Genomic DNA, 17,157 nt, shown 5'->3' with positions numbered 1-17,157 from the left:
CCCGTCACCTGGCACCTACTACCATACCCCGACACCTACTACCATACCCCGTCGCCTGGCACCTACTACCATACCCCGTCGCCTGGCACCTACTACCATACCCCGACGCCTACTACCATACCCCGTTGCCTGGCACCTACTACCATACCCCATCACCTGGCACCTACTACCATACCCCGTTGCCTGGCACCTACTACCATACCCCGTCGCCTGGCACCTACTACCATACCCCATCACCTGGCACCTACTACCATACCCCGTTGCCTGGCACCTACTACCATACCCTGTCGCCTGGCACCTACTACCATACCCCATCACCTGGCACCTACTACCATACCCCGTCACCTACTACCATACCCCGTCGCCTGGCACCTACTACCATACCCCGTCGCCTGGCACCTACTACCATACCCCGTCGCCTGGCACCTACTACCATACCCCGTCGCCTGGCACCTACTACCATACCCCGACGCCTACTACCATACCCCGTTGCCTGGCACCTACTACCATACCCCATCACCTGGCACCTACTACCATACCCCGTCACCTGGCACCTACTACCATACCCCGTCACCTGGCACCTACTACCATACCCCGTCACCTACTACCATACCCCGTCGCCTGGCACCTACTACCATACCCCGTCGCCTGGCACCTACTACCATACCCCGTCGCCTGGCACCTACTACCATACCCCGTTGCAAGGCACTTCAATCTGTTGTCTTGACCTTTCACCCTCTGAATGGCACACATACACAATCCATGTCTCAATTGCCTCAAGGCTTAAAAATCATTTTTTAACCTGTTTCCTTCCCTTCATCTACACGGACTGAAGTGGACTTAACAAGTGACATCAACAAGGGATCATAGCTTTCACCTGGATTCACCTGGTCAGTCTGTGTCATGGAAAAAGCAGGTGTTCTTATTGTTTTGTACACTCAGCTATACTTTTACAGTATTGAGGGTCAATGCAAATACATGGAAAACACAATGCGAAGACAAGGGTCAAAAAGCTGCTGCTAGTCATACAACAACGTTTTCATGATGCACATAGTCAACATTTCATTTTTCTCTCCTACCTCATTCTCTCTCGTTCTCTCTTTCTCTTACTCTCACCTTGTAGAGGAGAGGCAGGTCCAGAGGTGAGCGAGTTACAATGGCACACAGTCTGAAGGACAGGTCTGGAACCTGAGGCCTGCAGTCTGACAGACACACAGGCACACAACAACTACCTCATTACAACAGAGATGGAGAGGACTATCTTTAGTCATGGTCGTAGTACATTACATTGAAAGTAGTTAGAGAGTCTTTACAAGTTCAATGTCATATGAAGACCACATACAAATACGCATGAAAACAAGGTCCTCAAACATCAAACTACACTCATCCATCCTGATTAAAGCCCTCACCGGTGTACTGTTCCCAGGTGCGGTCCTCTACCCGTGGCCCAGGCTTCAGTGGGGAGCAGTAGGCCTCGAGCAGCACTGCCTCTCCAGGGAGGAGTTGGGGCAGGAGATAACTCACCTTGGCCCAGACCTCATCCCTGCTGTTCCTCGACAGGTAGACGGGGGGTGAGGTTGCCTCGCCCACGAACCCCCCCCCACTGCACCTGAGCACCACCTAGGCACAAAGAGAAAGGAAAGCTTTGTGTACTTTTACATAAAGGCTGACTGAATTCTTTAACAAACAGGACATACCCTCTCTGATCCCCTCATATTCTCAGACTCCAGGAAAGTGTCCACCTTGTTTCTGACAGAGTTCATCCTTTCCTCCGCTCCCATTTCCAGGTGCACCACCTCCACCCCTCCTGTCCTGCCCTCCTCCAGCCTCATCTGCCCCGGTGGTAACAGAAGGGCCAGGGTTGGGGGGCAGTGGATCTTGGCCTTCTGCAGCAGAACCCTGGTGGTCAGAACATTCCCCCAGAACTGACTCAGTGCTCCAGAACCTCCGCTTGGGCAGTCTGTCTCTCGGGTCATTTCCTCCTTAGCCCACGGGTCAGATGACAGGAAGTAGGTGACCCTGCGAGGCGGGTTGAAGTTGGATAGGAAAGTGCGCCCTCCCAGGTCAAAGGTGACAGCCTTGTGGACCAGGAGGGAGGAGGAGCGAGAGAGCCAGGATGGACAGAGACACAGGAGAGCATCTCCTAAAGAGAGAGAGAGAAAGAGGAGGGGGGATTTGAAAGGGGTAAACGAGAGAGAGAGAAGAAGGGAGGAACAGAAGGAGCGGGTGATGGGGGAAGTGAGGTAGAGAGAAATTGGAAGGGTGTAAGAGAGAGTGAGAATAGGGGGAGGGAGAGAAGGAATATAGAGGGGTGCTAGACATCCTGTGTTTGGCATAGGGCCGATGTACCTAGAAAACTGGAGATTGGAAATATCATTGACATATTTCCATAGAAAACGGTCAAAAGTCATAAAGACGATCATGCCACATGTAAACAGAACTATTTTTTTACCACTTGTTCCCACTTCAACATTGAAGTAAAGTGTTTTAATCTGTTATTGGTCCTAACAGAGGGACAAAGTAGGCGGGAGAATGACTATTTATCATACCTGGGATAATTATAGTTTAAAATATTTTGCGGAGAACAAACAGTTACTTTGGAAGCGCCTACAGTCTTAACATTTTGTTTTGCTAACATAAACCTAAAAGGGTTCTTCGGCTGTCCTCATAGGATAACCCTTTGAAGAACCCCTTTGAGTTCCATGTAGAACCCTTTCCATAGAGAGTTCTACATGGAACACAAAATAGTTATATCTGGAATGAAAAAGTGTTCCTCTACCTTATGCAACCCCATTTAGACGTTTTAAGAGGAAGCTGATTCCAACTTCAATATGTATTAGATGCCGTATGAATTCTGTTGGAACACTAATGCACATGTTTTGGGAATATCCTGTGGTGTCCTAGTTCTGGTCACATGTTTTGGGAATGTCCTGTGGGGTCCCAGTTCTGGTCACGTGTTTTGGGAATGTCCTGTGTTGTCCCAGTTCTGGTCACATGTTTTGGGAATGTCCTGTGGGGTCCCAGTTCTGGTCACATGTTCTGGGAATGTCCTGTGGGGTCCCAGTTCTGGTCACATGTTCTGGGAATGTCCTGTGGTGTCCCAGTTCTGGTCACATGTTTCACATTTCTTCACAAAAATTATGGGTTTCCCTGTGAACAAATATCCACCTTTGTTTTTGTTGAATGACTCTTCACTTGTATTGCAACTGGTTCAGAAAATAATAATTTAAGCAGGGTTAACAGTAGCAAAAAAGGTTATCCTTAGTGCTTGGATTACCCCTACAATCCTCTCCCCTCAAACATGGTTATCATATTTTCTTGTTCGTATAGAGCGATCAGTGGCCGTGATAAACAAAGCTCGGGCAAATACAGTTGAGGCATGGGATGTATTATGCAAAAAACTCTATCAGATATCAACAACTCTTGACCAAGCAATGGACCTACATGGTTAGGGGAATGGGGGAGACGCCATTTTCTTTTCTGAGAATAAAACGGAATGTTTTATTGTAAACTCTTACTTCCTTTCTGTAAATGTCATATTGTGCACTCATATAATTAACTCCTGACAGTATGTAAATAGTTGTATTGAATGTTAATGTTGTCATGTCGGCTAGTATTTGTAAAGTGATCTGGCCTTGTGTGTTGTATATTGTGAAATAAAAATAAAATGTTGATCACAAAAAAAGGGTTCTACCTAGAAACAAAAGGGTTCTCCTATGGGGACAGACGAAGAACCCTGTTGGAACCCCAGATCCCCAAAAATGACTATGTTTTGAAACTATTTGAATACAAATCTCAGAAAGCAACTACTTAAAAAATATACAGTGGGGAGAACAAGTATTTGATACACTGCCGATATTGCAGGTTTTCCTACTTACAAAGCATGTAGAGGTCTGTCATTTATATCATAGGTACACTTCAACTGTGAGAGACGGAATCTAAAACAAAAATCCAGAAAATCACATTGTATGACTTTTAAGTAATTAATTAGCATTTTATTGCATAACATACAGTGGGGCAAAAAAGTATTTAGTCAGCCACCAATTGTGCAAGTTCTCCCACTTAAAAAGATGGGAGAGGCCTGTAATTTTCATCATAGGTACACTTGTATGTATCAAATACTTGTTCTCCCCACTGTATATACAGATCTGTGGAAGTGACTACTTTTCAGAAACTGCCTTCAACTAATGGCAGGGTTGTATCTGGAACGGTATGTTGGAAGAAAGAAACAGAATGAATAGCAAACACAATCTCCTATACTATTCCAATCTGACAGTCATTTGATTGACACAATACATTTCTATCTGAACATTCTGTGAATGTCCATTGCACCAGGTGTACATTATCAAGTCAAACAAAAACAAATTATATTTTGTACAGATATGTAAAAATATGTTGTGATGCTCAACTTCTGTATGACTCTTTCAACATGCCACTACAGCACCTACAGCACCCGATGTCACAGGAAGGCCAAAAAGATCATTAAGGACAACAACCACCCGAGCCACTGCCTGTTCACCCCGCTACCATCCAGAAGGCGAGGTACAGGTGGATCAATGATGAGACCATCTACTGCATCTTGCCTATGCCTATCATTAGTCACTTTAAATAATGCGACTTTAATTATATTTAACATCACTCATCTCATATATATATATATATATATATATATACTGCTCTATACCTCTATATCTTGCCTATGCCGCACGGCCATCGCTCATCCATATATTTATATGTACATATTCTTATTCATCCTTTACATTTGTGTGTGTATAAGGTAGTTGTTGTGAATTTGTTATATTGCTTGTTAGATATTACTGCATTGTCGGAACTAGAAGCACAAGCATTTTGCTACACTCAAATTAACATCTGCTAACCATGTGTATGTGACCAATAAAATGTAATTTGATTTGAAACAGTTGAAAGCTGCTATTTATTTGACGAATTAATGCCACTGAAAATACTGCAGAGAAATTCAAAGCCATTTGCAAACATTGCAAACAGCAAGTTGGATGCTTAGCAAAAACAACTTTGATACTCTTTGGCCATCTGAGGGGAAGTGATCTTGTTTCAAACACATCTTTAAAGGGATAGTTTATTTAGTATACAAACTAACATGATTTCCAACCTACCTTGGCTGTAGTTGATACAAGACAGCAGTTTTTGGATATATTGTTTCCTTTCGACACGTAATAGCCATATTTTGTTACTGCTAGCATTCTCAGTGACACTTCAAATCAAACTGTTACTGTGCCTGTGTTATAAAACTGTAAATTGTTTTGAAGCAACATTTTAACATGTCACATCATACTTTGGTAATAGCATTTTAATTCCATAGCAATGAGCTGAACGTTTGAGCAACTACTGTACGCATTTACATTACATTTACATTTAAGTCATTTAGCAGACGCTCTTATCCAGAGCCACTTACAAATTGGTGCTTTCACCTTATGACATCCAGTGGAACAGCCACTTTACAATAGTGCATCTAGGTCTTTTAAGGGGGGAGAAGGATTACTTTATCCTATCCTAGGTATTCCTTAAACACAAGAGGAATAGTGACTGCTCCGTATTCCACTTATGTAATAATCCCATTATTATGCAACAATAAAGCAATTTCCAAAGTCCTATGTAACAGCAATGTGGCTATTGTAATAATCACTAAGATACTACACATGTATAAAAACTTGATGTTAAGTGTTACTGTATAACCTTATGTCACTCATTGTGAAAATATATTTGTTGGTCATTTTGAAGCTGCAAAAGTTGTCTACTCTAATGTTGAGGTGATACCATGTCCCCCTTAAAATCAGTTGGAGCTGATTTGCTGGAGTTTAAAAAAAAGGTATGTCCAACAAAAGTGTATTTTATTTTTATGCTCAAAAAACTTTGGGGGGCCAAATAATATCACTGGTGCCAGTTGTGGAACCTGCTATTGTAGTTTTTGGTTCCTAGTCAAATATTTGGCAGCCATCAAATATATTTATATATTGTTCTCAAATAACTTGCATATATTCAAATAGCTTCAACTATTATTTGTTTTTCTGAGACCTGTATTTGAATATCACAGAAAATAGTTGCCTTTTAGTTGAAACTCCATATCTATATTCAACTACAAATAAACATATTGTAAAGTACAAAATGCAACTATTTTCTGCCCATGTCTGCTATTTATGTATAAAAAGAGTCAAGGAGGGGAGTGACATTCTAATGAAATGTCAACCTGCACTAGTAGCTTTCCCCTCAACCTGTTGGCCATCAGGCTAAAATTAGATCTATTACTGTTAGACTCAGAGTTTTTCTCTAGAAGGCGATTATGTTACTTGATAATGACACTAATGAATCCCATTAAAGGATTGCCGTTCCAATATATACACTACCTGACCAAAAGTATATGGACACCTGCTTGTCGAACATCTCATTCCAAAATCATGGGAATTAAAATGGAGTTGGTCCCCCCTTTGCTGTCATAACAGTCTACACTCTTCTGGGAAGGCTTTCTAGTAGATGTTGGAACATTGCTGCAGGGACTTGCTTCCATTCAGCCACAAGAGCATTAGTGAGGTCGGGCACTGATGTTGGGCGATTAGGCCTGGCTTGCAGTCAGTGTTCCCATTCATCTCAATGTTGTTTGATAAGGTTAAGGTCAGGGCTCTGTGCAGGCCAATCAAGTTCTTCCACACGATCTCGACAAATCATTTCTGTATGTTCTCACTTGTGCCCAGGGGCATTGTCATTCTGAAACAGGAAAGGGCCTTCCCCAAGCCGTTGCCATGAAGTTGGAAGCACAGAATCGTCTAGAATGTCATTGTATGCTGTAGCGTTAAGATTTCACTTCACTTGGAACTAAGGAGTCTGAACCATGAAAAACAGCCTCAGACCATTATTCCTCTTCCACCAATCTTTACAGTTGGTACTATGCATTGGGGCAGGTAGCGTTCTCCTGGCATCCGCCAAACCCAGATTAGTCCTTTGGACAGCCAGATGGTGAAGCGTGATTCATCACTCCAGGGGACACATTTCCACTCCAGAGTCCAATGGTGGCGAGCTTCACACCACTCCAGCCGACGCTTGGCATTGGGCATGGTGATCTTAGGCTCCCGACGAACAGTTCTTGTGCTGATGTTGCTGTCTGGAACTTGGTAGTGAGTTTTGCATCCGAGGACAGACAATTGTTACACGCTACTCACTTCAGCGGTCCTGTTCTGTGATCTTGTGTGACCTACCACTTCACGGCTTAGCTGTTGTTGCTCCTAGACGTTTTCACTTCACAATAACAGCACTTACAGTTGACCTGGGCAGCTCTAGCAGGTCAGAAATTTGACGAACTGACTTGTTGGAAAGGTGGCATCCTATGACGGTGCCATGTTGAAAGTCACTGTGTGTTTCAGTAAGGCCATTCTACTGCCAATTTTTGTCTATGGAGATTGCATGGCTATGTGCTTGATTTTATACACCTGTCAGCAACGGGTGTGGCTGAAATAGCCAAATCTAGTCATGTGAATGGGTGTTGACATATTTTTGTATATATAGTGTATTTTACTGGTGCTCTGACAAGGTAAAGTGTTTAGGTCTATAGATGGATAAGAAAACCATGTACAGTCTAACACTATTCTGTTTGGCACTAAGGGACACTGGGAAGACCTCTTGGAAAACAATTTGGCACATACTTTGAAGGGTAAAGGTATATGTTTTGGCCGATGCTCTAGCCAAACAGGCTTTTACATTGATTTACTGTCAGACTGATACCGGCAAGTGCGTACTGGTACTTATTAGAAATGATTACAGGGTTCAACCACCAAAAACTGTGACCACATTTTAATTTGTTTTGACGTTTTTACAGATGGAATTGAATGACTTTTAAACCAAATTTCTATGACCAACAATTGGCGGAGTCTCTACATACATATAGAAAGTAATGATAAATGTGGTATTGACACTGGCTGCTCTCTGATCCCATGTAGCCTGTTAGGCAACTTCATAAAACACATGTGGTCAACCCTCAGTCTGGACAGCTACTGGGTGTGCAGGCTTTTGATCCAGCCCTGCTCAAACACAAACAGTGTATTACCGGCTGTGCACATCAAGCCCAGACGATAGTGGAGATCCATAAAGACCACTAGCGGCTGCCCAGGCTACTTTGCAGGCTGACTAGCATCTATTGATGTTGCAATGTCCCATACATTGGATGCCCAAATCAACTGGAAGTATCTACAAAACAAGTTGAAGCCACTTAATCCAAAAGAAAGGCTACATCTAATATGTTTTCCTACAATTACGTTTCACAACTCATATGATTTGATTCACCGCGATTGAACAGAATCCCAACTACTACAATGGCGAAATGAATAGTTTAAATTAATCATTTTAATCATTTTTCGCGAGTGTCAGTGGAAAGTTTTTGGACATGATGAAAACATTAATACATGCTAATAATAACTAAACAGTTAACTATAAAGATAACTAGCCAGGCTACAATATATTTTTTTCTACCTATTTAATCTGTTCTCTATCATATTTTATAGTCTAGGCCAGGGCTCTCTAACCCTGTTCCTGGAGCACTACCCTGCTGTCGGTTCTCTCTACAACACCAGTTGTAACTAACCTGATTTGAACTTATCAACCAGCTAATTATTACAATCAGGTGTGATGGATTAGGGTTGGAGTGAAAACCTACAGGACAGTAGTTCCCTAGGAACAGGGTTGGAGGCCTGCTAGGCCTACCTGCTGCTACAATATCCTTGAGCAACCGCCGCACACCTGTCACCATCGTTACTCGCACCTGGGCGTCATTAGACTCACTTGGACTCCATCACTTCCCTGATTACCTTCCCTATATATGTCACTCCCTTTGGTTCCTTCCCCAGGCCTTATTGTTTCTGTTCCTGTGTTATGTCTGTGCATTATGACACTCACCTGGACCCCATCACCTCCCTGATTACCTTCCCTATATATGTCCCTCCCTTTGGTTCCTTCCCCAGGCCTTATTGTTTCTGTTCCTGTGTTATGTCTGTGCATTATGACACTCACCTGGACCCCATCACCTCCCTGATTACCTTCCCTATATATGTCCCTCCCTTTGGTTCCTTCCCCAGGCCTTATTGTTTCTGTTCCTGTGTTATGTCTGTGCATTATGACACTCACCTGGACCCCATCACCTCCCTGATTACCTTCCCTATATATGTCCCTCCCTTTGGTTCCTTCCCCAGGCCTTATTGTTTTTGTTCCAGTGTTATGTATGTGTGTTGTTCGTGTTTCTTATTTTGTATTATGTTGTGTTATGTTTATTTATTAAAACACTCACTCCTTGAACTTGCTTCCCGACTTACAAGTATGCACTAAAGCAAGGCTACTAAGCTATATTCTTATTGGGCCAGATGTAAAAAAAAATACATTTAAAAAAGTTAATTGTGAGCATAATATTTTGTCGCTTAATTAAACTGTTCAAGTGCTGGAGTCAAGTTTATATGAATAAAAATAATCAACATGCCACACAGATGCTAGAAACTGCTAAAAACGCTAAATAACTACACTACACAGGATACAACCACCATAGTGCATGTCATTTTGGCACTGAATGTCGTATTTTTGCGTTTTTAAAAATATTAATGTTCAGAATTGATCAAAGGGCCAATCTAAATGAATAACACGGGCCGGATCTAGCAGCCGGGCCGCCAGTTGAATAGTCTTGTGCTAAAGTGTCATATTCCGTTCCAGGCTGATTGGTGATTATTATGTGATTGATCAACTATTAAAAAAAAACTGTTCCTAAATGACATTAAAATAAATGATTAAATTATTTCCCATTACTTTTCCAAACCTTTTGAGATTTGAACATTTCCAAAACATTTCCAGGCATGGAAAACACAATTGTAAAAATTGATGTATTTTCCAGGATTTTCATGAGCTGCTTGTACATATCTGCTGTGTTAACTGTCTGGGTGTGTTCTGCTACCATACCTGGGCTCCGTTGGCCTGCCTCTAACAGCAGAGAGAGGTAGGGGAGTGGGGATCCCAAAACACAGATGCACATCTCAGAGTGACTCATACCTGGAAGAGAACACAGTAGAACTGCCATTATGGTCAAAATCCCCATACATCGGTACTTCAGCCTTTCATGAAATAGAAAGTAGTTCGATCCAAAAACAACTATACAGGGGTCAGCAATATGGTAGGTCATCTAAGCTCATTTCCTACATGCACACAGCCCTCTGGTCCTTTCCGGTCTGCAGACACACTTTGACACACCTGTTCACCTGCTAACCCAGTGACATATAGTGCTAAACTCACATGGTCTGGGTGACTCTGTGCAGGTTAATATCCAGTGATAGGTTCACCTGGCCTGTAGGCTTAGTTCTGATTCAAAGGTTCAGAGACTCACAGGTAGAAATGAAAGGTGATAGAGCATGACCCCAATATCATAGAGATTGTAATAAACATGGAGGTGTCTTTCTAGCCTGGTACACTTCTGACACATCATGACCGTTTCATTCAGGTGATCGTAGCTCGGGTCTCACCCTGTGGCAGGTCCTGTGTTTCAGGCAGGTCGATCTCCCTCAGAGCCTCCTGCAGGGTCTGGAACAGCGCCACCTCCTGTCTGGAGGACTGTGCCCTCGGTCCTCCAGTAGCACAGCCCCCTGGAGAGGAGGGAAGGCTGGGGACAACGGTGCTGGGGAGAGAGCTGAGAGAGAGCTGTGGGGGACAGGTGTGAGATGGACAACGTGTGTGTGTGTGTGTGTGTGTGTGTTTGTGTGTGTGTGCGAGAGAGTAAAATAATAGGATTAATGAGAAAATAATCTAAAATTGAGAGGAGACCTGTCATCAAAGGGATTGTATTATAATCTATACATTTATTAACTATCTCCAATTATAAACTGGGTGGTTCGAGCCCTGAATGCTGATTGGTTGACAGCTGTGGTATATCAGACAGTATACCACAGATATGACAAAACATGTATTTTTACTGCTCTAATTAATTTGGTAAACAGTTTATAATAGCAACAAAGCACCTCGGGGGTTTGTGGTATATGGCCAATTTACACTGAACAAAAATATAAACGCAACATGCAACAATTTAATTTTTTTTACTTACAGTATCATTGTTATGTGGGCGCTAAAATCAGAAACATGCATGAATTATTTATGCAAATTAATCACATACACAGAAACAGCATTGTTCGGTATGCAATCATGCGAAAGAACAAAACACACGGTCGGCTTGTTCTCCTTCAAACCTCTCTCTTTGTCCATCAATCTACAGTTGAAGTGGGAAGTTTACATACACCTTAGCCAAATACATTTAAACTCAGTTTTTCACAATTCCTGACATTTAATCCTAGTAAAAAATTCCCTGTCTTAGGTCAGTTAGGATCACCACTTTATTTTAAGAATGTGAAATGTCAGAATAATAGGAGAGAGAATGATTTATTTCAGCTTTTATTTCTTTCATCACATTCCCAGTGGGTCAGAAGTTTACACACACTCAATTAGTATTTGGTAGCATTGCCTTTAAATTGTTTATCTTGGGTCAAATGTTTCAGGTAGCCTTCCACAAGCTTCCCACAATAAGTTGGGTGAATTTTGGCCCATTCCTCCTGACAGAGCTGGTGTAACTGAGTCAGGTTTGTAGGCCTCCTTGCTCGAACATACTTTTTCAGTTCCGCCCACAAATTCTCTATAGGATTGAGGTCAAGCCAATACCTTGACTTTGTTGTCCTTAAGCCATATTGCCACAACTTTGGAAGTATGCTTGAGGTCATTGTCCATTTGGAACACCCATTTGCGACCAAGCTTTAACTTCCTGACTGATGTCTTGAGATGTTGCTTCAATATATCCAAATCATTTTCCTCCCTCATGTAGCCATCTATTTTGTGAAGTGCACCAGTCCCCCCTGCAGCAAAGCACCCCCACAACATGATGCTGCCACCCCAGTGCTTTACGGTTAGGATGGTGTTCTTCGGCTTGCAAGCCTCCCCCTTTTCCCTCCAAACATCACGATGGTCATCATGGCCAAACAATTCTATTTTTGTTTCATCAGACCATAGGACATTTCTCCAAAAAGTACGGTCTTTGTCCCCATGTGCAGTTGCAAACCGTAGTCTGGCTTTTTTATGGCGGTTTTGGAGCAGTGGCTTCTTCCTTGCTGAGCGGCTTTTCAGGTTATGTCTATATAGGACTCGTTCTACTGTGGATTTAGATATTTTTGTACCTATTTCCTCCAGCATCTTCACAGTGTCCTTTGATGTTATTCTGGGATTGATTTGCACTTTTCGCACCAAAGTACCTTCATCTCTAGGAAACAGAACTCGTCTCCTTCCTGAACGCTATGACGGCTGTGTGGTCCCATCGTGTTTATACTTGCGTACTATTGTTTGTACAGATGAACGTGGTACCTTCCAAGGATGAACCGGACTTGTGGAGGTCTACATTTTTTTTCTGAGGTCTTGGCTGATTTCTTTTGATTTTCCCATGATGTCAAGCAAAGAGACACTGAGTTTGAATGTAGGCCTGGAAATACATCAACAGGTACACCTCCAATTGACTCAAATTATGTCAATCAGTCTATCAGAAGCTTCTAAAGCCATGACATAATTTTCTGGAATTTTCCAAGCTGTTTAAAGGCACAGTCAACTTAGTGTATGTACACTTCTGACCCTCTAGAATTGTGATACAATGAATTATAAGTGAAATAATCTGTCTGTAAACAATTGTTGGAAAAATGACTTGTGTCATGCACAAAGTAGACGTCATAACCGACTTGCAATAACTATAGTTTGTTAACAAGAAATTTGTGGAGTGGTTGAAAAATTAGTTTGAGTGACTCCAACCTAAGTGTATGTAAACTTCTGACTTCAACTGTACATCTACTCAGGGTTTTCTAAAGCTAACCAGCTTCAGTTAGCTTCACATTCCAGCTCAGGCTTCATCCGTACTACGAAGGTCGATATTGCTCATCCGCCTACAGCCAACTCTAGCAGGCTTTTAACTGCGCCTGCATGTTTTTAAAATAATAAATAAATACAAATATTTAACCTTTATTTAACTGGCTAGTCGAACACCTAACTCGTCATTAAAGACAATGGTGAAACATCAATCCATGGCCGAGTCAGTGACATTTTCATTTGTGCTGAAATTGAAAGAAAAAACACATAATCCTTCAAATCCAGCAGGCTATTGTGTGAAATTGGCTTTTAGAAGTTCTGTCTATCTAACATTTCTGGAAATGACCATTCAAAACCCACAAGTCCTGAAAACTAGCCCAACATGGTGTTTTTTTCCCAGCATGTCACGCCCCGATCGGTTTCACCTGTCCTTGTGATTGTCTCCAACCCCTCCGGGTGTCACTTATTTTTCCCGGTGTATTTATCCCTGTGTTTCCTGTCCCTCTGTGCAGTTTGTCTTGTCTGTTCAAGTCAACCAGTGTGTTTTTCCCGTGCTCCTGCTTTTTCTATTCTCTTTTGCTACTCCTCCCGGTTTTGACCCTTGCCTGTTCTGGATTCTGTACCCGCCTGCCTGACCATTCTGCCTGCCCTGACCTCGAGCCTGCCTGACCATTCTGCCTGCCCTGACCTCGAGCCTGCCTGACCATTCTGCCTGCCCTGACCTCGAGCCTGCCTGCCACTCTGTACCTCCTGGACTCTGAACTGGTTTTGACCTTTTTCCTGTCCACGACCCTTTTGGAATATAATAAATATCAAAGACTCAAACCATTTGCCTCCCGTGTCTGCATCTGGGTCTGGCCTTGTGCTCTTATACGGCAAGAGAGGAGTTGGCACATTTAGCCAATAAACCCTTTTCCCATAATGTTATCGAGCGAATTAAGGAATGTCGACATAATTTGTAAAGACGTAAGAAGCTAAATTCAGTTCTCCATCAAAATAATTATTATTGCGAGCTAACATGACTAATAAAGGAATTTGAATATGTCGAAAGAGAAAAGAGAATTAGTTTGCTCTTAATAAATTCGCCAGATAATTACCCGTCAATGGATGTCGATTTAACTGCTATGATTGTAAATCCCTTATGCGCATGTACTTAACTATAGACCAATCTGACAGGAGAGTTTGAGGGATGGAATCTGGACAGAGGATCTCAATCTCTGATCAAGAAACATTTGGAAAAAAATCGAACTAATGTTAGACCATTTATTTTCTGTCAATTGTGCCGTTATTACGTGCCAGACGTTAAGACTGCAAACCGCTATAAATGAATTGGCTTATCATTTCAATAGGCTAGGTTTACTGACTAAAACCCGGGTTTATGATTGTAATTACATTTTGTCATGGTTTTCTGTTGTTTAATAGCCTGCTGGAATAGGATATTGAGGGTTGTAATTTTTATCACCGAATCAAACATTAATAATATGAACTGAATAGGCCCATGCTTGTCAACAGCCAGTGTTTTTTTTAACCTGTAGCCTAATCTGACTGAATGTTACCTAATCTAATGCATTCTGGCTACAGCTGATCAGCAATTGCGATAGAGCTGTGACCATGTTCACAGTTGATCATTTCCAATTTCATTAACTAAACATGGTCAATAATAATAGCATAATAATGCAAGGCTACAACAACAATAAACTGAAGTTCTAAGCTATTTCTTAAATCCGTTTGCCATCTCCAGGTAGGCTACACAAGTGGCACACATTGATTTGCAATGGCTCCAGTGATATCCTCATTTCAACATATGTATTGTATCAAATGGTAGGCTACAGTAGCCTACAGTAGCGTATAAAATAATAGGCTACTTGATGACTAACAGATGCAAATGTATCATTCTCCACATTTAATGTCAGTTTCATTGTGGACTTTTCAGAAGCACGCCAGGGGTGTTCCATACCTTCCATGGTTTTCCATAAGCAAAGTCGACATTAGAATTAAGCAATAAGGTTTGAGGGGGAGTGGTATATGGCCAATATTTGTTTGTATGGTCTGATATAACACAGCTTTCAACGAATCATCATTCAGAGCTTGAACCACCCAGTTTATAATTAAGCAATAAGCACGAGGGGGTGTGGTATATGGCCAATATACCACGGCTAAGGGCTGTTGTTACACACTACGCAAAGCGGAGTGCCTGTATACAGCCCTTAGCCGTGATATATTGGCCATATACCACACCCCCTCGTGCCTTATTGCTATTATAAACTGGTTATCAACCTAAGCAGAGCAGTAAATATACATGTTTAGTCATACCCGTGGGAATCGCCAATCAGCATTCAGGGCTCAAACCACCCAGTTTATAATGCAGTTTAAACCACCTCTGAGCGAATGTATCTAATATGTGCTGGAGCGCCTAAAGTAGTTTTCCTGTGCTTTGACGCTGTTATTTCTTGACGAACATCAGTTCTAGCGCGTTAATATGTTTTATGGAAAATAGTTGGAAAAACAGTAGGTTGTCTCAATAATGACAATCCAACCTACAACATGTAAAAGGTTGACACGACTTGCCCGCGTGCTGCTTTGGCTCCTCTCACTCAGCTGCAGCGCTCAATCTCAACACACACCCCCCCTTACCCTCTCGTCCCCACCTCTCACTCACTCCGCAACAGGCTGCCTCACTGCTTGATAGTAAGCAGCAGCAGGTCACAGTGAAATATATATTTTTCAGAAAAATGCCAGAGTTGAACTCTGTTAGCTCACTAACTCCTCAACCTGCTTTGTAGTATACCCCTATGATCCCGCTTTCACCCCTCTCTCCCTCCGTTTGCCCATTATCACCCTGTTTCTTGACCTTTCTATTTCTAACGTATCACCCTGCTTATTTACCTTTCTATTTCTAACTTATCACCCTGTTTATCTACTTTCGTATTTCTAACTTCTTTCCTACTGACCTACCTGTACACACCTGAAGGGGTTTACTCTACTGTTTAATTCCCACCACCACCAGCTACAGTAGTTTGCTGCTTCATCACAGTAATATCATGTCATACGAAAGAATGCCAAGGTTTTCAGTTTCACATACTGTAAAAAATATGAAATGAAGCTATAAATACTTATTGGCACTGCAGGAAATACAGCCCCACCTCTCGCTTAGCATTCATTGCACTATAACCTCTGTAAATCACACTTGACACTCTACATTTAACACGATACGCAGAGACCCTTAATAGACACTGTTTCTCACACAGACAACACACAGAACTGTAACGGTTCCGAGAGTAATATTGCAGCTGCTTTCCCTCCAGTCTCTCCTTATTCCGCTACACAGCAATATCTCTTCTTTACACCCATTCCTTTGGTCTCTGCCACCCCTCAGCCTTTCTCCCTCTTCCATTCCTCGCTCTATCACTGATTCTCTGACAGACATTGTCACACGCACACACACACAAAAACATATTCTAATTCTTCTGTCAATACAATATACGGCATTGTATTTCAACACAAACATGTTGAACTCAATAGCATTTGCTGCCAAACACTGCAAAACACTATTCAGTCAATTTATGAAATGTTATAAATGCAGATCAAGAACAAGCAAAACGTTGGAAGACTTCTCATCTGACAACGATTCAAATAGCGTCATGCAATAACATACAACACTGAAAAACATTGTCTCGTTCACACATTTACAAGAAAAGCTTTTCAGAGAAGCTTAAGGAACACTTGATTAAAATAGAAACATTCACCACCTGCAGATATAAACTCACATCAATGTTCATTCAACCAAACTGTCTCTCTCATTCATCTCACCATAGTGTCTGCAGTGACCAAGTGGAAACCTGGAAATGACAGAAAGAGGAAGAAGTTGAGAGGGTTCAGGAAAGAGAGAGGGAGGGAGGGAGTCTGCTGGAAAGGGTCAGAGGAGGGGTACAGAGGGGGGGTTCAGAGGAAGGAGGGGTCAGAGAGGACGCGGTCAGAGGAAGGAGGGGTCAGAGAGGACGCGGTCAGAGGAGGGAGGGGTCAGAAAGAAGAGAAGTGCAGATAGCAGAGAAGAAGAGTACAAGTAAAAACATAACAGATGACATGCTATAAAACATGTCTGTTTTCTATGTAATATCTTGTAAAAAGGAATATCATGTAAAAGGCCCATGTGAGCCTAATACATTTAAGTGGCAATATTACTAGTACGCTGACCGATATTGACTTTTTAAAAACCAACACATTTCGAGAGCCCAGTACTTCCATTGACCTTGGAGATCACAGGAATGTCAACCT

The 17,157-nt window shown here is 42.2% G+C and overlaps 1 protein-coding gene across 1 annotated transcript in view; it reads right to left on the bottom strand.

Moving 5' to 3' along the window:
* LOC115129348 (carnosine synthase 1-like) overlaps window positions 1-16,767 on the bottom strand; it is a 28,481-nt gene extending 11,714 nt beyond the window's left edge. Inside the window, 6 exon segments of the mRNA XM_029659594.2 lie at window positions 1,117-1,202; window positions 1,410-1,620; window positions 1,698-2,143; window positions 9,961-10,050; window positions 10,518-10,692; window positions 16,693-16,767. Coding sequence (XP_029515454.2) covers window positions 1,117-1,202; window positions 1,410-1,620; window positions 1,698-2,143; window positions 9,961-10,050; window positions 10,518-10,692; window positions 16,693-16,695 — 1,011 coding nt within the window. The 5' untranslated portion in view covers window positions 16,696-16,767.
* Between the last annotated feature and the right edge of the window lie 390 nt (window positions 16,768-17,157).

Source organism: Oncorhynchus nerka, linkage group LG5, assembly GCF_034236695.1.
Source record: "Oncorhynchus nerka isolate Pitt River linkage group LG5, Oner_Uvic_2.0, whole genome shotgun sequence".
In the NCBI taxonomy this organism is placed as follows: Eukaryota; Metazoa; Chordata; class Actinopteri; order Salmoniformes; family Salmonidae; genus Oncorhynchus; species Oncorhynchus nerka.
This window is presented reverse-complemented; position numbering and strand designations above follow the sequence as displayed.